Source organism: Cervus elaphus, chromosome 15 (genome assembly GCF_910594005.1).
Source record: "Cervus elaphus chromosome 15, mCerEla1.1, whole genome shotgun sequence".
In the NCBI taxonomy this organism is placed as follows: domain Eukaryota; kingdom Metazoa; phylum Chordata; class Mammalia; order Artiodactyla; family Cervidae; genus Cervus; species Cervus elaphus.
In genome coordinates, this window is record NC_057829.1 from 77,634,323 (window position 1) to 77,660,627 (window position 26,305).

A 26,305-nucleotide genomic window follows, 5' to 3' on the forward strand; every position below is an offset into this window, starting at 1 on the left:
TCCATGGTGTTAAAAGTCAGAATAGTGGTGGCTCATGCAAGGGTTAGTGACCAGATGGGCATTTAGAAGCTTCTGAAGAAGTGTTTTTTTTTTTTAAAAAAAAGAAGAAGAAGATTTTTTTAAAATTTTTTAATTTATTTACTTTTTTATTTTTTGACTGCACAGGGTCTTCGTTGCTGCATGCAGGCTTTCTCTAGCTGCAGTGAGTGGCGGCTACTCTCCAGTTGCGGTGTGCAGGCTTCTCGTTGTAGTGCCTTCTCTTGTTGCAGAGCACAGACTCAGCAGTTGTGGCTCCTGGGCTCCAGGACACAGGCTCAATACTTGTGGCACACAGGCTTAGTTGCCCTGTGACAAGTGGGCTCCTACCAGACTGGGGATCAAACCAGCGTCTCCTGCATTACAAGGCGGATTCTTTACCCCTGGACCACCAGGGAAGCCCTGAGCTCTCCTTTCTTGGTCTGCCCAGTGGTTCACTAGATGAAAATTCATTAGGATGTACACATATGACTTCTCTGTGTTTATAATAGTTGCATTACCATTTTTACGTTAAGGAAAGGGGCCCTTTGAACTTGACAGCATTGAGAATTACTGCTGTAGGTTAGCTAACCTCTGGCTACTTCCCTAATTACACATTCAACTATTTTTTTTTCTCCTCAAATGCCTACCTAATGCAGCTACCCCAGCCTTCCTCAGATATGCCAAACTCTTTCTCATATAAGAAGATATTTGCACTTGATGTTATCCCTGCCAGAACCACTCTCCTATTTCCATAGCTAATTCCCTTGCTTCAACATTATGGCACCTCCACAGGGAAGACTTCCTGGGCCACTTTATTTAAAATAGTGTTAGTTGTTCAGTCGTGTCTGATTCTTTGCAACCCCATGGACTGTACGCTGCCAGGCTCCTCTGTCCATGAGATTTCCCAGGCAAGAATACTGGAGTGGGTTTGGGTTGCCATTTCCTTCTCCAGGGATTGAACTCATATCTCCTATTTCTCCTGCATTGCAGGCAGATTCTTTACCTCTGAGTCACCTGGGAAGCCCCATGTAGTACTGTAATGCATATTTATTGAGAAAAATCCACATTTAATTGGATCCTCGAAGTTCAAAGCCACACTGAAGTTTAAACCTAAGCGAGAGTCAAATTGTAGATATGTTTAAAAATCCCACGTATGATTTTCTTCCTTTCAACTGATGGGTTTAGCCCACTGACATTAATTATAATTAATAGACCTATTTTATGTTTTCTATTTTTCATACTTTTTTTTACATATTTTGCTTCTTTCCTGCATTTCACTGGATTCAGAAAATTTTTGTGCTGAATTTGAAAGTTATATTCTGATTTTTGTTTCCCAACTTTCTTTCCCAACAACTAGGTGTGATTATGTAAGCCAATAGAATATAAGAAGTGTGGAACTTTCAGGGAAACAAATTGTCCAAAAGAAGGAGGTAACCCTTTTTCTCTTTGTTTCTTCCTGTAACTGCCCTAAAATGAGGGCAAAGAGTCAGACACAACTGAACAACTAACACTATTTTCAATAAAGTGGCCCAGGAATTCTTCCCTGTGGACTATGAGACCATGAAGTGATCTTGCATATGGCAGAACTAGATGGAGTGCAGAAAGTTAAGAGTCCCGACAGCCTACCAGACAAACATTTTTACTTGAAAAAGAAAAAAATCTTTAAAAGTCACTATTATTTAAAAAATTTTTTTTAATTTTTTTTTTTTTTTTTTTTGGTCACATGCAGCTGGACCTAATGGGCACTGCTCATTTCCAAAAATGGCTCCCTTGATTATAATTCTCCAGCCTACAGGGTGAAGGTATCTCTCTTACTCTAGACCCAATTCGTGGCACTTGGCCTCCCCTTCCAGATTTCCTCTACTTGAACTCCCAGGCACAGCTTTTGAGGTTTTCCTCAAAAGTAGACCCCAAGACAAAGACTTGACTGTAAGTAATTTATCAATAGTTCGGATCCCAGGAAAGTGAGAAGGTGGGGAAAATAAGAAAGAAGAAGGAAAAGTATGAGAGCTATTGAAGTCGCCACTGTGGTCCGTGGGTACTTGATCCCACCAGGACCTCCTGAGAATCGCTTCCTACCCGAGAGATAGGACACTGGAGTGTTAATCCACCAGATTCCCTCCCCCACTGGCTGACAGTCATCCCAATGGGTTCTAACTCTACTGCAGTCTCTCCCACACAGAGATTTCCATGGCAGCAGTTCTGAAGGGGGCTGCATGGGACTGAGGTGAGAGGCTGTCCCCGCGAGGTGAGTCTGAGCGTGCATAGATCTGCAGTGAGAAGAGGACCAGCGGATCGTGACACTGGACACCAGCAGTATCTGCTATACTTGCCACGGAGTTTTCCCAGTTTTTAGGTAAGGGTCTAAGATCTATCAGCTTCTCTCTTGTTTCTGTGGCAGCTGTAGGGCTGCGTTCAGGAGATGAAGTCAATATAGCCTATGCTACTTTAATCTTGAACCAGCCACCTAATTTTGAAACTCATTTCATCCTGAACTTCTTCACAATGTAATTTCCTATCCCTTTAATTGCTTTTTTCAATGAATTCCTCTTCTATCTCCCAATCCTTAAATCCAGGGAGTCCTCCAGTTTATATCCATTCTGGCTTTTCTGTTTGTTTGTTTGTTTAATATAGTCCCAGGTGGCGCTAGTGGTAAAGAACCCGCCTGCCAATGCAGGTAGATGTAAGAGACAGGGGTTTGATCCCTGGGTTAGGAAGATCCCCTGGAGGAGGGCATGGCAACCCACTCCAGTATTCTTGCCTATAGAATCCCACGGACAGAGGAGCCTGGCGGGCTATAGTCCATAGGGTGGCACAGAGTCAGACATGACTGAAGCTACTTAGCACACTTAATGTACTATCTCATGGGGTGAAGGGATAGTTAGGGACTTTGGGAAGGTCAGGTTCACACTGCTATACTTAAAGCGGATGACCAACAAAAACTTATGGTGTAGCACACGGAACTCTCCTCAATGTTATGTGGCAGCCTGGATAGGAGCAGGGCTTGGGGGAGAAGGGATGCATGTATGTGTATGGCTGAGTCCCTTTACTGCTCACCTGAAACCATCACAGCATTGTTAATTGGCTATACCCCAATACAAGATGTTTTTGTTGTTAAAAGCATACATAAAAATAAAATTTTAAAAATATATATACTATCTCACTAAACTACCTCATTAAGATAACTTATTGTAGTATCTTAATTACCATCTCTAAGAAATGACACTTAGATCTTTGTTTCCAGTCCAGATTTCTCTCTTGACCTCCTACTCCAAATTTATCATTATCAAATATATCTTCACACAGATATAATCAAATCTAACATGTTTTAAAAAAAAACAAAACTCATTATCTTTCTACATTTCAATATTCTGTATCTCAATGAATGGCATCTTCACCTAACTTCATCCAAGCTAGAAATGTCAACATCTTTGACTACTTTTTCTTCCTCATTCTTTGTAGTTAATCACTTGCAAAATGTGGTGGATCTTGCTTCATCTTTCAAGTCTACCACCTCCTTCCTATTTCCCACAGTTATTACCTCTTATAATTTCTTGTCTGAACTTTAAATACACACACACACACACACACACCCCCCCCAAAAAATGTGTTCTTGCTTTTAGTTTCTTCCTTTGCCAAACAAACTTTGGTCATATCAGTTACACCAGCATACAGTTTAGTCAAGACGTTTTACAAGGTTTGTTATGAAAGTCCCAGTCTTTCCTCCAAAACTCCCAATTTCCTGCTTCACAGAGGCAACCTCTTTCAACACTTTGGATGGCCTCTTGTTTTTTACTTCCTTTCTTTAAATAACATGCTTATAGTGTTACTTCTTGATATTTAAGTTTTAAACAATATCCAATGTTTCCTGATGACAGATGATAGAGATTAAGTTTTCCTTCTCACACACACACACACCACCCCCACTCTACATCCTTTCATCTTCCCTAAATACAGCAGTAATACTGTAATTTTTAATTAGATCAGTGTTTACATGATTATAGTTACATAAGCACTGTTTATAGTTGAGCCATGTGTGTACTATGATTACACATTTCTACACAATATTTTTCCTGGTGTTAATAATGATCTAGCTTCTCCCCCACCACCCCCTTTGCTTAGGTTTCTTTGTATTTATTACTAATTCATTATCACTCTCCTCCTAACTGATAAATCTGCTCAAACACATAGGTAGTCCATCCACCAGTTTCATCTTTTTGAGGATATCTCTTGTTTTTTTTTAATTGACGTATAGCTGATTTATAACATTTTATTAGTTTCTCATGTACAGCGTAGCAATTCAGTAGTTTTACAGATTATACTTCGTTAAACGTTATTATAAGATAATAGCTATAATTCCCAATGCTATACAATATATCTTTGTTGCTTATTTTAGACATAGTAGCTTGTACTTCTTAATCCCACACTCCTAATTTACCCCTTCCCCCTTCCACCCCCCGCCTTTGGTAAGCACTAGTTTGTCTTTTTTATCAGGTCTTTTTCTGTAGAAAATCGCTTCTGACTTGCTCCAGTTTGGAGAGGTTGGTTGCTAGCTTGTCTTGATGTATGGTCGTCATCCTGAGATTCTGTTTTACTATCACCCTGGCCATTTCCTTCACTGCTTCTGATGGTGGATTTTTGTTAGCTGATTCCTTTATCTTTTGCTCCTTTGGTTTACCCCCTGAGTTCTGATGGAATTCATCTTTTAAAGCTTCCTGAGAAAGAGAGCAAGGTAGGAAAATTTTCAACACCTTGTACATCTGAAATGACTTATTTTACCCTCACTCTTGATTGACAGTTTCTTGGTATAGAATTGTAGATTGAAATTGTTTTACCTGGGAATTTTGAAGGCATTGCTCCAAAGCCTTCTGACATCCCATGTTGTTGTTGAAAGTATCATGCCATTGAGATTTTTGATTATTTGCACAAACTTGTTTTCTTTTTTCTCTCATTGGAAGTTTCATAGGAGCTTTCTTTGAACCCACTGTTTTGAAATTTCACAATAATGTCCTCTACAGTGAATCTATTTCCATTCATTGTTCTGGTATTTAGTGGACCCTCTCAATCCAGAGACAAATGTCTTTCAAATATGTAAAATTATATCAAATTATTAATATAGTTGATTATTTCTTCCCTCTATGCTTTCCACTTATTCAGATGTTGGATCCATTGGACTGACCTTCTAATTTAAAAAACAAATTTCCCTGCTATTTTCCATTCTTTTTTTGCTCTAGTCTAAGCTTGCTAAGCTTTTTTCAAGCTTATTTTCTACCCTTTTTATGTTGTTTTTAAAAAATTTCTATCTTAGTCTTGATTTCTAAGAGTCTCTTTTTTGTTCCCTCAATGCTGTTTTTTAAAAATAGCATACCATTCTTATTTTATACACGCAATATTAAGGAGGATATTAAAATAGTTGTTTTATGGAAGTCTTCTCCCCATCTTTCCCTGTCTGTTCAATGTAAGCAACTCCGTTTCTTCCAAGTTTTCTTTTTGGTCCTCGTTTTCCTTTGGGCTCTAACTTGAATATTGCAAGCTCTCCTAGAATTGTTGATGATCCTAGACTGTGTGTTCCTATTTAAGAGAGGTGCACGAAGAATCTGACTGAAGCTCTGAGCATCTGGGCAGAGCTTGTCAACTGGGGGCTGTCGTGTAAAGTTGTCTGGGTTTCCTCTGCAGGATCGTTGGGTCTGTTCTCTTGGACGAAACAGATTCTCCAGAAAGGACCTTTCTACCTTCTACCTGGAGGAATCAGCCTGATGACTATATTCTGAGCCAAGAGGATGACGGTTGGGAACATGTGTCTCGACATTCACAAGGTTTATTTTCACTTTATCCTCCTTTTTCTTTTTTTCTTCTCTCAGTATGGAGCCCCTCCCTTTCAAGGAAGAAGTCTCTCATGTTATTTCAGGGTGGGAAAGGGGCAGTCAGGCAGGCTTGTGGAGTGGAGGTGCATCTGTCCAATTCTAAATCAGCTTTCAAGCCATCCTGTTATTTTCAGTCCCACTTTTACCTCTACTTCCAGAGGTACTTAATGTTACCATTTCATGAGCCATTGAGAGGTTCTGTGAATGTATTAACACATCACTTTGGTTCTTGTTTTTTACCTTGGGATCCAGCTTTCTTATGTCAGTCATATCAGTTATGGCCTTTACAGCTACTTTCCAGTTCTCAAATTTTTATTGCTGTTTCTTAATGTATTTGTACTATTTGGGCTTGTAAAAAAAAAAAAAAAATCCCTCTACTATAATTTTAGTGACATTTGGGAAGGGAATGTCCAGAATTTTGGAAGAAGATGTCCTCCAACTCTGTTTCTTCAACTCCATTCCAATTGAGTTTCAATTTTATAGATTTTTGTGTGTGTGTCCTTGCTGATTAAACTTCATTCGTAAAAGAACTTAACAAATTTATTCACCCCGAGGAAGTGTAATGAATTAGAGTTTAATGTATTATCTCTTCCCAAAGTGTTTTAATTTAAGCAGGGACTAAATTTTTTATTTGTCTTAAGTCAAAGGAATAAAGAAATAAGAGTTTTAACTTTTTTTTTTTTTTGGCTGTTCTGGGTCTTTGTTGCAGTGTGCAGGCTTCTCTAGTTGGCATGCCGGCTTAGTTGCCCTGCAGCATGTGGGATCTTAGTTCCTTCACCAGGGATGGAACCCCTGTCTCCTGCATTGGAAGGCAGGATGCTTAACCGCTGGACCACCAGAGGAGTTCCTAAAGTTCTAATTGAGTGATTCCAGGCACCCATATCTAAGTGTTTTGGAGACCCAGAGAAGCCTTTGTTATGCTTTCTTAAATCATAAGCTACTCTGTTGAGGTAGGTCCAGTTCTGCCCATGAATAAAGGTTTGTGATAATGTTAGTGTCATTCTAGGATAAGAATAAGTAAGAGTAAATGCTCAGTTATAGTTCTATCCCACTTGCATGCTGTGGAACCTACATATCAAATAGATGAATCGTCATCGTAAATACTGATACTAATCTAGAGCAAAACATACACATTTTATTGTACTGACGATAAGTATACAAAGACAGGCATCTTCAAATACAAACAACTCTAAGTAGGCCTGCTTTAAATAGACCTCTTCATACAATTAGTGGTTGTGAGGTATTATGAAAATACAAAATACCATATAAATGTATGACAATCAGGTCAGGAAAATAATTATAGTTAATAATGTGACTAACCATCTTAACTGTTGAGTAATAATAATAATAATAAACAGCATGTACTCTTGGTTGAAGAAGACACAATTAGCTAGAATTTGATAAGGAGCATGTTGTGATTTTCAGCAAATGACAGAATTTGCCTCCAGCATTCTGGAGGCTACTGTACAGGGAATTAAGGTCAAATTTACCTGATATCCAAGGACAGAGGTAAAAAAACAGGGGAGAAAAGAAGACAAGACTAGTAAAAGTCTCCTTAAATCTTGATTTTGATTTCTGGCCCTATTATTTTATTAAATGCTACTATTACTAATAGTGAAAAAGAGTGAAAAAGTTGGCTTAAAACTCAACATTCAGAAAACTAAGATCACAACATCTGGTCCCATCACTTCATGGAAAATAGATAGGGAAACAGTGGAAACAGTGACAGACTTTATTTTTGGGGGGCTCCAAAATCACTGCAGATGGTGACTGCAGCCATGAAATTAAAAGACACTTACTCCCTGGAAGAAAAGCTATGACCAACCTAGACAGCATATTAAAAAGCAGAGACATTACGTTGTCAACAAAGGTTAGTCTATCAAGGCTGTGGTTTTTTCCAGTAGTCGTGTATGGATGTGAGAATTGGACTACAAAGAAAATTGAGTACCAAAGAATTGATGCTTTTGAACTGTGGTGTTGGAGAAGACTCTTGAGAATCCCTTGGACTGCAAGGAGATCCAACCAGTCCATCCTAAAGGAAAAGTCTTGAATATGCATTGGAAGGACTGATGCTGAAGCTGAAACTCCAATACTTTAGCCACCTGATGTGAAGAACTGACTCATTTGAAAAGACCCTGATGCTGAAAAGATTGAAGGCCAGAGGAGAAGGGGACAACAGAGGATGAGATGGTTGGATAGCATGACCAACTCAATGGACATGAGTTTGAGTAAACTCCGGGAGTTGGTGATGGACAGGGAGGCCTTGCATGCTGCAGTCCATGGGGCTGCAAAGAGTCAGGCACTACTGACAACAACAACAATAACAAATGTCCATGCATTGCTTACTGTAGACTGGGCATGTTAAACTACTTGACGTATATTAAGAAATTTTCATACAATCTCATGAAGGTAGGTATTACCACACCACCTCACCCTTCAGCCTGAATTTTACAGATGAGTAAACCAAAGCACAAAGAGGTTAAACAAGGTGCCGCAGTGAGTGGCAGAACTGAGATTATAAATCTAGCCTACCCAGTTCCAGAGACTGGCCCTAAACACCATTCTGCACTGCTGCTATCTTTCTGCCTTTCCTGTGCTCAACTAATTCAATTATAAATACATATTTTCAGCATGGGCTGTCCAACACTGACTCCACCCTCATCAAGAATTTAATGGTCCTTTTGATAAAATGCCAATCCTAGCAAAAACAAAGTTCTCCAGGATATGAACATTTTCATAATTTGTATCAATGCAACCTAAACTTTAGCAGCCCGAGTCGTATTTCTTTAAGGTTTGCAGAATATACTGTTGCATACTATTTTAAAGAAGGCTCCATCCAAGTGCTTACATTGTAGCTCCACTTATCTGTCCTATGCACTTCCTGGAATCCCTTTCGAGTCTTTTCCCTCACTGATGTTTCCCAGAATCAAGTGAGAACTGAATAGAAAATGCTATACTGAATGCATTTTCTATCAAATGTTCCAAATAACTGAATCATCTTACCATTCGTCAATCTAGGGCTTCCTGTTTTAATGTTGAATAAATAAATAACAACAACAATAATAATAAAGTTTTACGGTTAGCAAAGCCATTTCATCTGCTTTCGCTGATTTGTTCTCAGCATCTAAACCCACCGTTCCTGTTTGCCTTAGTATTGTGCTTTTTCTTGCCGGTCTTGCAAATCTGCCCTTAAAAGACGAACCTCTGAATTTTATATACATAGATGGCTTCATTTTCCTACAAAATTGGCATTTACTTCCACTGGAGAAACAAGTCGCAGTGAGAACAGCTGTATTTTTAAAACGTAAGCATAACAGTGTGTCGGCGGGAGACGGTGGCGGCAGCGCCCAGGCCCGACTCCGGGCCCCAGGCGGGCCGCGGCCTCTGGGTGCTTCTCCCGCCCCCGCGGCGTCCGGTGGCCCAGCCGCAGGGTCGGCCTGGCCAGGCGGGGGCCTCCCCGGGCCGCGGCGGCGCCCCCTGCAGGCTGCGGCGGGCAGAGCGGGCGGAAGGAACCCGAGCCGAGCTGCCACCGTGTCCGAGCCGGAGCCGGAGCCGAAGCCGGAGCCACGGCCGCCGGAGCGTTGCGGGGCCCAGAGTCCGCGCGGAACGCCCTCCTCGTCGCCCGCCACGTCGCCGCGCCCGCCGGAGCCGCCCGCCGCCCGCGCACACCTGAAGCGGCCGGGCCGGGCCCGCCTCGGCCCTCTGCTCGTCCTCCCCGCCCCGCACCGGCCTTCACTCTGGAGCGGCCCCGGCAGCCGCAGCAGGGGCGGCGGCGGCGGATCGAGGAGCTCTCCAGGTCGTCCCGGGAGAAGCTGCTGCAGTCCCGGGACAGGATGTTCTCCAAGTTCACCTCCATCCTGCAGCACGCCGTGGAGGCGGTAAGGCCGCGGGGCTGCGGGCGCACGACAGGCCGGGGATGGCGGCGGCCTACGTTCCCCGCCGCCGGCCCCGGGCAGAGAGAGACCGGCGTCCCCGGCCCCGCGGAGGGGCGAGGCCCGGGGCGGGCGCAGCGCGGTCGTCGGGGCGCGGGGGGCCGCAGGCCTGGCTCTGAGCGGACCCCCTGCTCTCCTTCCTGCTCTGAGCCGGCGTGGAGCCCTTTCCCTCGCTCTAAGAGGGCAAGCGGGAGTCCCCGGGAGGACCGAGCCCTCTCGGCCCGGATTGGGGGTCGTCCGATTCCTCTGGTGGGGCCAGGGGAGTCGGGGAGCACCTGGCAGGGTCTTGGGGCGCTCCTCCGGGCTCCCTGACCGTTAACCTTCGCAAAAAAGTAGCCAGCGTTGCCCGAGACAAAAGAAACGGCCTAACGCTATTTGGGTTGGTTTTGTTTTGTTTGGGGTGGGGGTGGGGGGGCAGGACGGGGTGCTTTGGCCGGGGGGCGCGGCTCCGGCAGGGAGGCAGCCCACCCGACCCGGTTTCATAATCTAGCCAGCTTTTGCTCGGGCAGGCCCGGCGGCCGAACTCAGCTGCATCTTGATCGGTGTGAAATGCATTTGGAAGGTCTGATCGAGTGTGCTTTAGACAGTTTCCAAGCCCTCACTCAGCACCAGGACCATCTGTTTCCTTTCTTCTCTTCCTTTCCTGGACGCTGTTCGTCTTTCCTGCAACTGTACCCCGCTTTGAGGATTTCAGACACTAGCATAGGGAGACAGCACTCAAATCTCCTAACAGTACCAAAAGAGAAGTAACTCCTAAGAACATGTCTTCCTGCTGATTCAGTGATAAGGGGTCGCGTTGCTTTACTTCGGTTGTTTTACTTTAGGCTGGCAGAATTGCCCAAATCGAAAAAGGCACCCTGTCAAGTTCATAACAAGTGCAGTTTTGCTAGACGTGCTACTTGGCTAGTTTTAAAAATGTCATTCTTTTTCTGTGTTCAGTTTTTGGGTGACATAGCACATTCAGATCTACATAACTTTAAGGGCGGAAAACACACAATTGCAATAGAACAGTTTTTATGGCCAGATAAAAAGAAAATGGATTTTTAAAACTCAGTAGTGGAAAACTTTTGTACAGTTCTTAAGTGCTGTGTGGGAAATGTTTAAGAGTCGTTTTAGATCTGCTACAGGTTCATGAGAAAAGGAATGTATCAAATCAGGCAAGACAGGGTTTTCCATGAATGAAGAGCAGTATTACACTTGAGGGAGATGACAGTCTTAGACTCTCAGGCCACTTCTAATTTTTCTTTCTTGCTTATACACCAGCTACAGCACCTTACTTTTAGAATTAAATTAAAATTTATAAGTGATATTTACATTTTATATTATTCCTTAACTTAAAATGTCAAGAGTCATTTACTTTTTTGACACTGAATACAGCTTCATACTGAGATAATTTGGAATAAGAATTTATTACATCATTTATATTCTATACTAATTCAGGCTGATATTTACAGAAATAAGTACTTAGAAAAGGAAAGATGGCTTTCAGTGCTCTCCCAGTAAAGACTCGTTTTTGTCCTAAGGCCTGTGTTTTCTGTCTGCATTATCTCCTTATAATTGTGTATGTTACCATCTCCCAAATTATCCATGTAAATTGTCTGACTCTGCCTCTGTAATATCCAGGTTGTCTGCTTTGCTGAGGTTAGTGAGAAAAAGAGTGGATTATATTCACCTGCCCCTGGGAGTTAATACACTGCATTTAGAAAAGTAATTTGTTTTTATTTACTTAGCATTAATGTTTTCAATTATGATACTTACCAGTTTACCTTGATAGGCAGTTAAATGTGATGAAAATTTTTTGGTGTACTTTTTTTTTCCTTTTCCCTTTTCCCATTCTCTTGGAAATGAACCCATATGTAATGCTGAATAAGCCATCTTTGTGTTATTTGAAGAATATCTTTTTTTTCCCTAGCCCAAGATTGGTTTCCATTTATTCAGTTCCGTTTCTTTATTTGCTTGACTTTTTTTCTATGGCCTAATCTTACCATTCCTCAGTTCATTTCATTAGCTTTTCTCTATCCTACTTTTAATTTGCATGCCCAATTAGTATTTTCTGATATAGTAATTGCAATTATGATTATCAGGGTTCTACAGAGAAGGGAGATAATCCTGTAGACAGATGCTGACATGACCTTTTTTCAGTTGTGTCATTGTATGAATCTCTATAATGTTTTCTCAACCATTTTGGTATTATTATTTCCTGGGTTTTTTGATTCAATTGGATCCACCTTCAAATGTGTTTTTTAGGGTCAACCAGATACATATTCATTTAAATACGGTTTAGGTGTAGAGTTTTCCTTATTGTTTAATTAATGGTTTCTTCTCACTTCCTGTTAACTACTTAAAAGGATGAAATAACTAAGATATTTTCAAAGATCAGTACTTGAAGATGTGTTATTAATCTGGTAGGCCGCATTTTGAGTTTAGGAGAGAAATTCACACCTTGAGCAAAAACAAAAACTGTAATGTAACTCTTGCCTCCTTTTTCAGAAATGACCATTTTCCTTCAGTGTAGAAATGACTGGCTAGTAAGAGTCAGGAAATTAGTTAGTTGCCACAAGTCTGAAATCAGGCCTCTCATGTAGTTAGTTCTGAGGTGGATCATTTTAGCCCAGCTTCTCCAAAGGATAAATAAAACACCTTCCATTAGTACAACTCATCAGTATTTGTTGAGGGCCTTAGTCTGTGTGAGGTAGTCTGCCAGGGACTGATATCTTGTAATTCCAGTCAGTTCCATCCTTGACGGCAGATTTATTCCAGGAGGATAAAAGGGCAGTGTCAGGAAAGAATGTTTTATCTGTCTTAACTAGTTAATTCAAGGTAAGTCATCTTTCAGAATTTGGATGCATTATTATTTTCTTGTAAAATTATAGTTAAGATTTAATGATGATTGTTGAGACTAGCAATTCCTTAAAAATCTACTCTGCAGTAGGAATTAAAATGTCAAATGAAACGTAGGTGGTGTTTTCTTAAGTGTATTCTTTTCCGACAGGTGCTCTTTAACTATCATCCTTTAGTCATGCGGCATACATTTTAGGAGCTCGTCAAGAAAGCATAGTGTAAGTTCACGGTGAGGCTGCATTGATACGCAAAACAGATGCACAGGCTTCTGAAGTATAAGCCATGCACAAGCTTGTGACCTGGCCCCTAGAGCCAGACAGAGCTTGCCTAGGCTTGCCTCTGCCCCCTGCTTCTTCACCGGACAACTCACTTAGTCTTTGTATGTTTCAGTTCCTCATTTTTGTTGTTCAGTCAGCGAGTCCTGTCCTACTCTTTGTGATCCCCTGGGCTGCAGCACAGCTGGCTTCCCTCATAGTAAAATGGAAGTAATTAGACATATTTGATAGAATGGTGAAAATTAGAATGACAAGTACTTAATGCAGTGACTGGCACATAGTAAGTGCTTAATAAATGTTAAACATTATTGTTATTATTTGGATAATTGTTCTGTTAATGAGTTCTGTAGGAGGAGGGGAGCAAGCACTTAGGATTGGAAGGCTCCCTGGAGGAAGAGAGACTTGAGCCGGACTTACTGAGGCAGAGGAGATAGGAGATGGGGGCGTCAGAAAACTGCCTGGAGGAAGAAGCAGTTTAAAGAGTGGGGCATGGAATGTTGATGATACCTGTGAGGCTGCAGGCGTGCCTCTGAGAACCCTAGTTCTCATCTGAGTTATCAGTTAGGTGGGTCCTTTTGTGTGATAGGTATCTGGGGGAAAGACCTCCAAGTTTTTAATTACCAGTGTTGCAGGTCAATGAATGGCTCAAAGTCTTGACAAGAGTTTGTTTGGGAAAAGTCGGAGCTTATTGTGAGAATTTAAGACCACACGTGAGTGTAAACTTTGGCACCGTGCCTGGCACATAAAAGTGAAAGAAAAGTGAAGTCGCTCAGTTGTGTCCGACTCTTTGCAACCCCGTGGGCTGTAGCCTACCAGGCTCCTCCGTCCATGGAATTTTCCAGGCAAGAGTACTGGAATGGGTTGCCATACTCCAGGGGATCTTCCCGACCCAGTGATCGAACCCGGGTCTCCCGCATTGCAGGCAGACACTTTACCCTCTGAGCCCCCAGGGAAGCCCTGGCACATAACTACTCATAAATGGCAGCAGCTGCCCTGTGTTCACTCAGTAAACGTTACTCAGCGCTTACTATGCGCCATCACTGACTTGGAAACTGGGGGTTCGGAGATGAACAAGATGATATAATCTTTGTAAACTCGCTGAGTTCACAATCTAGCGGAGGAGATGGCTAACTCAACAGTCACCAACACGGGCTCAGGGCTGGGAGAGGGAGCCGGCAGCCAGGGAGACGGTGCCGCAAGCCTGTGTGGAAAGGACTGTGCCCTCGGCAGGAAATCTGGCCAGATTTCTCCAGGAAAGTGATAGACCCTGGAAATTCCCTTGGAAAAACTAAACAAAGCATAATATTTACCCTTCAGAAACACAGTACATTTTTTTTGAAACACCAAATTTCATTTGTGTTTGTCCCAACTGTTAATACAGAATTAATTGATTAATAACACTTAATACTGCATAAAGCTAGTGTGTTAAAAGGTCTATAACACAAGAGAAATTCTATATATTTTGAGGAAGATTCTACAAATAAGTAGCTGATTAAAACTGACTTTTTAATCTAAAAGTTTCAGGGAGATTATTTTCCCAAATTAATTCTTTCTTTCTTATGTCTCTAATTTTTTTCTCAGTCTCCCACGAGTTTTCTCTTTCCATGTTCCTGAAGTGTAGTAACCCCAAAGATTTTTAACTCCATTGTTAAGGATCTTAAAGTCTTTAAAATTTTTTCATAGCCTTCTATTTGGAAATGAGATGACTATTTACATTCTCTTAATGCAGTACTATTCAGAGTGGTGTGAATAGGCACGTATGAAAAAGCTGGCAGAAGATGTTGATGATTGCAGAAAATTTTTCAGGTCCATTTGTTTCCCGATTATGTTTCATCTTCTGGATTGAAATACTTAGGATATCTTGACCAATGTTTATAATTTACTCAGTAGTTTGGAAATTGTTTTGAAAGGTTTTGAACTTTGAGGTCTTGACGGGAGAACCAATCAAAATGGAACAAGTAGAAGTTCAGAAGTAACATGACCTCTTAGGTCATCTGTTTAGATGAATCTGTGAAAATGGAAGATTACACTGCCATGGTTGAGGTTCTCAAAATGGAAACCTATTTGCTATTAATGAAAACTGGGTCAGCTGTACTTTCTGATGAAAATTTATTGACAGTGCTAGGACTGGGAGAGCATTCTCTCTCTGTCATTCATTTTAAAGAAAATAAAATATTGTAAAGGTGCATCCAAATCTTTTTCTATCCGTTTAATACCCATTTAAAATACTTGTAAGTTTGCAATGAGATGGTCGAAGGGATATAATTTTGGCCTTAAAACTTTTGAAGTAAATTTCAAAATCAAAATGTGAGACACTTTTGACTTTGTGGAATTTAAATTGGTAGTGTCTTGTTCACATGGTCATTTTGCTAAAAATATGCACTGCCTAATCTAGGCTTAAAAAGAAAAGATTTACTTCTGTATGTCACTGAAAATAGAGAACAATTTTAATCTGATTACAGGGTTGACTTTGGTATATGTTTTAGTAGTGGTGATGTGTAACTAGTTACATAGCAGCTTTTTACTGTTTTGCATTTCAAAGTCCTAGGTACAAAGATCCCTGGTTATCAATAATTTCATTTTACTGATACTTTAGTAATAGAATATTGTGTGTTTTTATTTAACTCTGTTACTTTTGAAGTCATATATAGTTACTACTTTCAGGGAAGGAGAAAAAAACCCAATATTATAATTACTAATAACACTGATAAATGTGTTTTTCCTCTTTTTTAATAAATCATTTTACTTTCTTGGATTTGACATTGTTTTTGTTTCTCCTTGATATTTGACATACAGAATCAGATTAAAGCTCATTCCTTATTAATATGCTGCTTTTGCATCGTTAGTAGAAAAATACAGTTATACTTAATAAGAAACTTTTTTTTTTTATTAGTTGGAGGCTAATTACTTCACAACATTTCAGTGGATTTTGTCATACATTGATATGAATCAGCCATAGAATAAGAAACTTTTAATGCCGTTTTCTTAATTGTTGTGGCTTTTTGTTTGTGTTTGTGTAGCTTGCACCTTCTCTTCCTTTACAAGAAGATTTTGTTTACCACTGGAAGGCAATTACCCATTACTATATAGAGACGTCAGGTAAGAAACCATGCTGATATTAATTAAACAGAAAATTGATGAAATATTAAAATACATACAAACTACTCTTCAAAGTTATTTTGCATGAAACTTATCAGCAATTAATTTTAATTCCTCTCATTCAAAAATACATCTGTTGAACACCTACTATGTGTAAGTGTTATTCTGGGCACTGGGCAGTATGCCACTCAAATAGACAAATATATCTGTCCTAACAGAGCTTGTATATTGATGGTTGTTGTTTAGTTGCTAAACTGTGCTTGACTTTTTGCAACTCCATGGACTATAGCCTGCCAGGCTCCACCGTCCATGAAATTTTCCAGGCAAGAATACTGGAGTGGGTTGCCATTTCCTTCTCCAGGGGATCTTCGTGACCCATGGATGGAACCCTGCATCTCCTGCATTGACAGGCCGATTCTTTACGAGGGAGCCACTCGGGAAGCCCAGATATATTGATTGTATTAATCACTCTGTCATGTCTGACTCTTGCGACACCACGGACTGTAGCTTGCCAGGCTCCTCTGTCCATGGGATTCTCCAGACAAGAACACTGGAGTGGGTTGCCATTCCCTTCTCCAGGATATATTGATTAGGAGGAAGCAAACAATAGACAGGTACGCATACTGTGTCAGATGATAAGTGCTAAGGAGAAAATGAAGCGGGCTGAAAGGGATGGAAGTGTTTGGGGAGTGGGGACAGAGCCGTCAGAGAGAGCCGGCTCTTTAAGATTAGAGAAATCCTCATTACCCCAGGTGACTTCTGAGCCGAATCTGAAGGAAGGAGGGAGCAAGCCTGGAGGTATCCAAGGGAAAAGGTCCAGGAGAGCACGGAGTGCACAGACCCCGAGGCTGCAGGGTGTAGCGCTTGGCGGGCACCGGGAACCACAGGAAGTGTGGCTGGAGCAAAGTGAACAAGGAGAGAAACGGGAGGAGACGACGTCAACGGGGGAGGGTGCAGGTTCACCCAAGGCCTTCTAAGCTGTTGCGAGGGCTTTGGCTTTTACTCTAAGGTGGGGAGCCTTTAAAGGGTTTTGAGCAGAGGTGTAACGTAATCGGCTTTAAAGAGATCACTTTGGCTTCTGCAAGACACTTAGATTGCAAGTGTGCAGAGGTGGAGTTGGTAGAACAGTTGGGGGACTGTCGCAGCGGTCTGAGCTGTGTCGTGGCTCAGGACGTTGTGAGAAGTGATTGTATCCGGGTGTGTTTTGAAGAACGTTGTTGATGGATTGAATATTGGGTCTGAAAGAAGAAGAATCAAGGATAACGCCAAGTGTTGGGGCTTAGGCAGTTGGAATAATAGAAGGAGCACTCATTGAGAATGGGGAGACTACAGGAGGAGCAGGTTTGTGAGAGCATGTTGGACTTGTTTAGTTTGAGACACCCATTTTATGTGCAGCTGGATATTGTCAAGCAGACAGTAAGAAAGAGGGATCTGGGGTTTAGGGTGGAGCCATAAGCTAGACACGGAATTGAGAGTCATCAACGTGTAAGTAGGATTTAAAGCCATGAGCCTGGCTGAGATCTCCCGGGGATAGCTACAGACAGATGGAAGAAGAGAAGTATTCGGGAACTCAGCCCTCTTACTCAGGGTTCAGCGATTGGGACAATGAGAGTGATAGCAAGCAAAGGAGACTGTGCTTTTGCCAGTGATGCGCCAGACTGCCAAGAGAGAATGGTGGCCTCGAGCTGGAAGCGGAGAGAAGGATCGGAGTGGCTAATGATGTCAAGCTGAGGAAGACTAGGAATGGGTAATTGGATTCAGCCATGAGGAGCTCAGCAGTGGTCTTGATAAGAGCCCTTTTAATAGCAGGGAAGAGAGAGGAGACCTGACTGGAGGAAGTGTAAGAGACAATGGACAGAGAACAGATTTGGATAGTGTGTGAAGACCGCTGTCTTGAGGAGTGTTAGTGGAAAGGAGAGCTGAGAGACAGATCAGCAGCCACAGGGAGAGGTGGCCTTGTGGGGCGGGGGTTAATTTTCTTTTTTTTTAAGATAGAAGTTACTGCCATTTGTACCTGGGTAAGAATGAGCTAGTAGAGAAGGAAAGGTGGGCACGAGAGTCATAGGAGATAATTTCTGAGCCTTATCCCTAAGTTGGCAAGTGGGTTATGGGATCCTCGTGCATTAGTGAAGGCTTAGCCTTCGAAGGCTTGTGGACAGCTCATCCATACAATTAAGACAGAAAAAAACATGGGTGTCAACGCAGGAAAGGAGTGGACATGGTGTGGACGTCTTTGGAAGTTATCTTCTTTGTGCTTCAGTCTCTCTTAGTGAATAGGCTGAAGAGTAAATATGGGGAAATGTGAATAAATTAGGTCAAAGTTTGGCAAAATTTTTCTATAAAGGGTCAGACGGTAAATATCTTAGGCTTTGTAGGCCATACAGTCTCTGTTGCAATATTCAATTCTGTTGTTATAGTGCAAAAGCAACCTTCCACAATACATTAAAAGAAGAGCATTCCTTTGTTCCAGTACAGCTTTGTTAAAGCAAATGGCAAGGCTGGGTTTGTTCCATGAGCTGAAGTCTGGCAGCCTCTGAAATAGGAAATAGAGTAGTAGCCTTGCTCCATAGCCCTGTGGGCTCCCTTAAGGAATATAGAGGTAAACGCTAGTGGATGTGCAGATTGAACATATATTTTTTTAACTGAAAGAATACATGAAGAAAAAAAAAGAATAGTTGATTTGGCAAGCTGGTGGGTCATAGATAATTCTTTAAAAGTAAGAAATTCCTCATTTTTATGTAATAAGTGATAATCAAACTATCTATATATGCACCTTTAAGTGTAAAGTGTAATTTTGACCTTAATTTGGATGTTTAGATGGCAGATCTATAGAAAAGTTTTTTGACAGGAGCAATCTTTTCAAAAAATGACTGTTCTTAGCCCTTGTGAGTTTTTCACTCCTCCATAGTCTTAAGGAAATGCTCTAAAGGAAGGCCTGTAGGTTCTTGCAGTAAATGATTTTTTTTGCAATCTTGTGGCAAAAGCAAGTGTATATGTTACAATAAAGTATGGGACAAAAAAGTGGATCAGGCACAGAGAGAGAAGGAAGAAGGGAGAAAACTAGGAGGCAGTGTCTGACCCTGGGCTTGAAAGGATGAGCAGTAAGTTTTGAGGTAGACAAGGAGGGCAAAGGCATTTCAGCAGAAGAAATAGCTTATGCAAAGGCACTGGGGTCTAAACATGGCTTGGGATGGTGAGAGTAGTCAGCAGAAACTAGATCTTCTGGGGAGCTCGGGTTTTAATCCTGTCAAGTTGAACTTATAGTTCATTTATTTCTCAAAAAAAAAAAAAGGTCTTTTTGACTGTTTTTTCCATAAATATGTGTAATCAAACCATGCTTAAATATTCATTCTTTCCTGGAATGTTTATATAAAATCTGCAGTTAAACAGGTGAAATTTACTTTTAAAAAGTAAATTTCAAAAAAAAAAAAAATTACACACCATCTTTTCGACATCATAAGTTAACATTCCTTGAATTCTTACTGTGTGCTAAAGCACTGGGCTTCATACACATTATTTCGTCGAAATCATACAGTAGCACTTACTGGTATTGATTAGCTCCATTTTACAGATGTTGGTACTGAGGCTTAAGTAGTTTGCCCAGGTCACCAGCTAAAAGCAACAGAGCCAAGACTTGAATCCAGATTGTCCAAGTCCAGGTCTCATGCTCTTAATAACTATCCCATACTCAATCAAATTTGATATGTCCTCCTGGGAAACAAAAGTGACTCTTCTCTTTCCCTTGTTTTCTCCATAAGGCTTTAGTATTATGGTTTAGTCTGTGTGTGTATGTATATACACACATGTGTAAGTGTACAGACAAAGCTTTGTGTCATCAGATACGTAGCATACCAGGATTGTATTGTACAAACTATAGCAGTACTAAGTAAAGAACAGTAGAGACATAAAAAAACTTGTCATTCCCTAACACACCTTATATTTAAACATTTTATAACAGTAATTTATATGAGTAATTTAACCCTTATATAATAAGTTTAGGTTGGTAAAACCATGTGTTTTTACTATGTTAAAAGTATTCATGAATTTTTACTTTAAAAAAATCAGTATTTTGTAAGAATTTTCCTGAGAAGCAGCTTTTACTTTGGGAACAGATATCTGCTGATGAGATGTCAGAAATTTTCAGTAGAGGGTTTTTCTTTGGGCTTTTCATGTTTTCAGATCTGGAGATGAATTGGGGGCAATTCGAGTCTTGACTTCCCATTGTTAGAAAGCAATATTCATGCTAAGTCACTTCAGTCGTGTCTGACTCTTTGCAACTCTGTGGACTGTAGCCCACCAGGCTCCTCTGCCCATGGCAAGACTATTGGAGTGGATTGCCATGCCCTTCTCCAGGGGCTTTTCCTGACCCAGGGATCAAACCCATGTCTCTTAAGTCTCCTGCATTGGCAGGCAGGTTCTTTACCACTAGTGCCACCGGGGAAGCCCACAAAGCAATGTAGTAGTGATCAAAACCAAGCCTGTCCTCTCCGCATACGCTACCTTATTCAACTTAACATTGAAGGTCAACCTATTTTTATATAAAGAGACCTAAAGTTTAGAGATGGCAAGAATACACAGAACTATACAAAAAAGATCTTTACCACCCAGATGATCACGATGGTGTGATCACTCACCTAGAGCCAGACATCCTGGAATGTGAAGTCAGGTGGGCCTTAGGAAGCATCACTACAAACAAAGCTAGTGGAGGTGATGGAATTCCAGTTGACCTATTTCAAAACCTAAAAGATGATGCTGTGAAAGTGCTGCACTCAATATGCCAGCAAATTTGGAAAACTCAGCAGTGGCCACAGGACTGGAAAAGGTCCATTTTCATTCCAATCCCAAAGAAAGGCAATGCCAAAGAATGCTCAAACTACTGCACAATTGCACTCATCTCACATGTTACTAAAGTAATGCTAAAAATTCTCCAAGCCAGGCTTCAGCAATACATGAACCGTGAACTTTCAGGTGTTCAAGCTGGTTTTAGAAAAGGCAGAGGAACCAGAGATCAAATTGCCAACATCCGCTGGATCATCGAAAAAGCAAGAGAGTTCCAAAAAAACATCTATTTCTGTTTTATTGACTATGCCAAAGCCTTTGACTATATGGATCACAACAAACTGGAGAATTCTTAGAGACGGGAATACCAGACCACCAGTCAGTCCTGCCTCTTGAGAAACCTGTATGCAGGTCAGGAAGCAACAGTTAGAACCAAACACGGAACAACAGACTGGTTCCAAATAGGAAAAGGAGTACGTCAAGGCTGTATATTGTCACCCTGCTTATTTAACTTGCTTGCAGAGTACATCATGAGAAACGTTGGGCTAGATGAAGCACAAGCTGGAATCAAGATTTCTGGGAGAAATATCAATAACCTCAGATATGCAGATGACAACAACCCTTATGGCAGAAAACAAAGAAGGACTAAAGAGCTTCTTGATGAAAGTGAAAGAGGAAAAGTGAAAAAGTTGGTGTAAAGCTCAACATTCAGAAAACTAAGATCATGGCATCCGGTCCCATCACTTCATGGCAAATAGATGGAGAAACAGTGGAAACAGTGGCAGACTTTATTTTGGGGGGCTCCAAAATCACTGCAGATGGTGACTGCAGTCATGAAATTACAAGACACTTACTCCTTGGAAGGAAAGTTATGACCCACCTAGACAGCATATTAAAAAACAGAGACATTACTTTGCCAACGAAGGTCATTCTATTCAAGGCTATGGTTTTTCCAATACTCATGTATGGATGTGAGAGTTGGACTATAAAGAAAACTGATATTCTACTCTTGGTTCCCTCCAGAGTGTTTTTGATCTCATTCATTGCATTATTCATTTTTAATTGACTCTTTTTTATTTCTTCTAGGTCTTTATTAAACATTTCTTGCATCTTTTCAATCTTTGTCTCCAGGCTATTTATCTGTAACTCCATTTTGTTTTCAAGATTTTGGATCATTTTTATTATCATTATTCTAAATTCTTTTTCAGGTAGATTCCCTATCTCCTCCTCTTTTGTTTGACTTGGTGGACATTTTTCATGTTCCTTTACCTGTTGGGTATTTCTCTGCCTTTTCATCTTGTTTAGATTGCTGTGTCTGGACTGGGCTTTTTGTATTCTGGAGGTCAGTGGTTCCTTTTTATTGTGGAGGTGCGAAAGAACAGCATGTATATTATCTATGGTGAAACAGGTCACCAGCCCAGGTGGGATGCATGAGACAAGTGCTCGAGCCTGGTGCACTGGGAAGACCCAGAGGAGTCGGGTGGAGAGGGAGGTGGGAGGGGGGATTGGGATGGGGAATACGTGTAAATCTATTGCTGATTCATGTCAATGTATGACAAAACCCACTGAAAAAATAAATAAATTTAAAAAAAAAGAAAACTGAGTGCTGAAGGTTTGATGCTTTTGAACTGTGGTGTTAGAGAAGACTTTTGAGAGTCCCTCGGACTGCAAAGAGATCCAACCAGTCCATCCTAAAGGAGATGAGTCCTGAGTGTTCATTGGAAGGACTGATGTTGAAGCTGAAACTCCAATACTTTGACCACCTGATGCAAAGAGCTGACTCATTGGAAAAGACCCTGATACTGGGAAAGATTGAAGGCGGGAGGAGAAGGGGACACAGAGGATGAGATGGTTGGATGGCATCACTGACTCAATGGACATGAGTTTGAGTAAAGTCTGGGAATTGGTGATGGAAATGGAGGCCTGACGTGCTGCAGTCCATGGGGTGCAGAGTTGGACAGAACTGAGTGACTGAACTGAACTGAAGGTTTAGATCTTCTGAACTGGCTAATTGAAATAACATTTTTAAAATTATAAATACATAAAAGTTCTGATGTTATTTGTATTATTTTCTGATCATGTTTCCATTTCCATACCCCATAAATGGTTCCTTTTCTGAATTATTATGCCTGAGTATTAACTTTAGAATATCTTTCAGAATATAGATTGTGTTTGAATAAGATATAAACCTCACCCAAGTGTGAACAATTCAAACTTTTCTCTGAATAAAAACAGGGAAATACAAAGAGTATTTTAGATGCAAATGTACGGTTTAAAAATGTTTGAATATTTGATGAATATCTTTATTGTTTAGATGATAAAGCCCCGGTGACAGATACAAATATTCCATCTCATCTGGAACAGATGTTAGTTATCTTAGTACAAGAAGAAAATGAACGGGAATTTGGAGAGACGGGACCATGTATGGAATATTTACTTCATCACAAGATCTTGGAAACATTATATACCTTAGGGAAAGCTGATGTAAGTTCCTAATCCACATGATGTTCTTAGGCAAGTACATGTAATATATGTTTTCATGTCTTAGAGATAAAGAAGCTGCCAAGCACTAAATTTAACTGTAGAGGTGTATATTAAGCATGGAAGGATTCAAGTCAGTACATGAAAAAAACAGAAAATTGTTTGTCCTGTATGAGTATGACTTTCCATAGAGATAGCAAAGCTCCCAAATCCTCTAGACAACTGGTACTTAGGCTGCTTAGAATTACAATGTAAACATTTACAAAAATCTACTCAAGTGCAAATGCTCAGAAGCAAAGGAAATGAGAAGGATCCCATTGAATAATGGGTTACAAAAATTATTTTTCATAATCCTGAAAGAAAGAAAATGTCACTGATCATTCTGACATTAACACTTCTGATGAGTGGAACCAATTGAAGTAAGTCTCTTTGGTGAATCTTCCTCCTCTTTAAAAACAAAGAGGTGATCACCACGGGGCCTCCCCCAGCTCTAAAAATTGGTGCGTCTGTTCTGTGAGTTTCTGTAGTATATGTGAAAATCAAGTAAAAAAGCCTCAAACAGATGTTTAAACACCAAATAGAATTATGAAGTCATTTTGAAGACGATTTCCTTTTAATTAAGTCTGTAATTCTCCAATTCATTTTTAGGTTAGATTCATTCAGTTTATATTTTCTAGCTAAATATTTACTCACTAGTATCTTCCAATTCATTCCCTTCTTCCCTCCTTTTTCCTGTCCTTTGTAGAGAGAGATTATGCAACATTATATTGAGCAAATATTAATCAATTTCTGAGCAAATGTTAGTAATTATACTACTGGGAAATTTATTTTGATATTGGTGATTATAAATATTGTGTTTTATGTGAATAATTTAAGGTATTTACTATCTTCACATACTATTGTGCTTAAGATTATAGCTTATGCTATTATGCTACTTCCATATAATGTGTCTATGGTGATGTTTTGGAAATATTTTGTGACTATTTTAAATCTGAGTCAACATAAGCAGGTTAATTTTAGAACATATAACCTTGCTAACTCATACTCTTGATTTACAGCACGCATGATAGTCAGGTTTATCTGCCTTTCAGCAAATATTTAAAACAATTGGCATGTTATCAAAACTTATTTATTAAATATTTGTTGCCTATAATAATCATAATGTAAATAATTTTGCAACTAATTTAAAATCACATTGTTAGAATAAATCACAGCCATTTATACATAGGATTCCTTTATTTACACACATGTGTTAGACTTTAGTTACTCCTCCATATATATGATGAAAGGTTATTGATTACCTGTCATAAATGTAAGTGATAAGATGGTGCCTTTGCCTGGGCCAGGGCCTTTCTTTTACCCTAGCATTTAGAATATTAACAGCTTGGCGTTACCTGAACCAAACTCCAGTTACCATGGCATATTGTCACCATGCTGTTTGTGATTACATGAGCCTGTGGTCTCACACACTCTTATAAATTTTATTTATAGAATACCAGTCAGTAATAATTTGATTGAGAATTTTATTTAGACAAAGTCACTAACTGTCTAATTGCATTGATTTTTGAAGGTGTAATATATTCACATACATTGTGTCTGATTTTTTTCAAGTTTTCGAGTAAAAAAGTTTGCATTGTCTGTTTTTTTTCTTGTTTGCTTTTTTCCTGTACCCAGTGTCCTCCAGGAATGAAGCAACAAGTCTTGGTGTTCTATACCAAACTTTTGGGGAAAATCCGGCAGCCGCTGCTTCCACACATTAACGTGCACAGGCCAGTGCAGGTAGTTTGTTCCCTTTACATAAAACTATTTGGTTCACTGCTTTTCGCATAGAAATAATTTTATATGATTTTTTCTAAGGGTAAAAATAACATGCAAAGTAGCAAACGTTGATACTTGAGCTTTCTTGATGCATGACATTGTATTAAATGCACTTCTTGTCTCTATATTTCTCTCTTAAAATTTTATACATTAATTTTACCATTGACTTACTTCCATGACATCTCAAGAAGTTTATTAAAACCTCACTAATTTTTTAGAGTAACATATTTGAAAAACTTATTACTAGCAGATTTATTTTGATATAGGTGATTGCAAATAGTGTTCTTTCTGAAAAATGCAGTGTATTTGCATTATTTGAAAATTTAAAATATCCTGAAGGTGAATGAATGGCTGTTTAGATGTTTATTAAAAAAAATAGCCTAAGTTTAAAATTTTGTTTTAAATTTTTTGACAGAAGTTAATTCGATTGTGTGGTGAAGTCCTTGCAACGCCAACAGAAAATGAAGAAATTCAGTTTCTCTGCATTGTGTGTGCAAAGCTGAAACAAGATCCCTATTTGGTTAATTTTTTCCTGGAGGTATAGTTTACTTCTTGTCAACCTTCAAAGTATGTGTATATTAAAATTATCATAAGAATTGAATTCTCTAAATATTATTAGAAGGAATTACATTTTGTGAGTAACAGATAGCCTATTTTACTTCCCCAGAATTATTTTCATTTAAGAGCACTGTTTTATTTTAACCCAAAATCTCCTGAGAAAAACTACTCTCAAAGAATGTGACTGAACGGCATGTAGGGAGCAGAAGAGGGGCTGGACAAACACAAAGCTACAGCTTAGGAGCACAGGTTGAAGGGCAAATCTGGAAGAGGGAAGTCACGGGAAGTTTTAAGCTATCATATTTTCAGCCAGGCTTGCTCAAGCGTGGTGTGTGGGTAACCTGACCTAGGGTAAGAGTGGCGTGTGCAGATTTGGGCAAGATGCGAAACATCACGAGTCACCTCCCCACCCTGGTGTAGCATTGGGATTGCTCTGCTAATTGGTACTGTCTTTTCCTAGCCATAGTCACCAAATTGTGGTTTACTTAAATCAGTTAATATTTGGATTTTATTTCCAGTTTTAAATTAGAAAATAACTCTTCTGTTTTTCCTGCTTTCATTTATTCTTTTTTAGCAGTAGTCATTTAGAAATATATTAGGGAAAATGTCAGGGTTTTTTAGTTTTTTAAAAAAAGGGTTT

General features: G+C 40.1%; 1 protein-coding gene across 2 annotated transcripts in view; it reads left to right on the forward strand.

The window, feature by feature from the left end:
* Positions 1-9,366: 9,366 nt before the first annotated feature.
* The window catches only part of FHIP2A (FHF complex subunit HOOK interacting protein 2A), a 37,089-nt gene continuing 20,150 nt past the window's right edge, over positions 9,367-26,305 (forward strand). The window contains exons 1-5 of one of the 2 annotated variants that reach the window (XM_043925583.1): positions 9,367-9,760; positions 15,951-16,029; positions 23,123-23,292; positions 24,964-25,068; positions 25,523-25,645. In XM_043925583.1, coding sequence (XP_043781518.1) covers positions 9,716-9,760; positions 15,951-16,029; positions 23,123-23,292; positions 24,964-25,068; positions 25,523-25,645 — 522 coding nt within the window. In that variant the 5' untranslated portion in view covers positions 9,367-9,715. Of the gene's footprint in view, positions 9,761-15,950; positions 16,030-16,084; positions 16,644-23,122; positions 23,293-24,963; positions 25,069-25,522; positions 25,646-26,305 lie in introns of those variants that run through there. The other variant, XM_043925584.1, reaches the window with a different exon arrangement.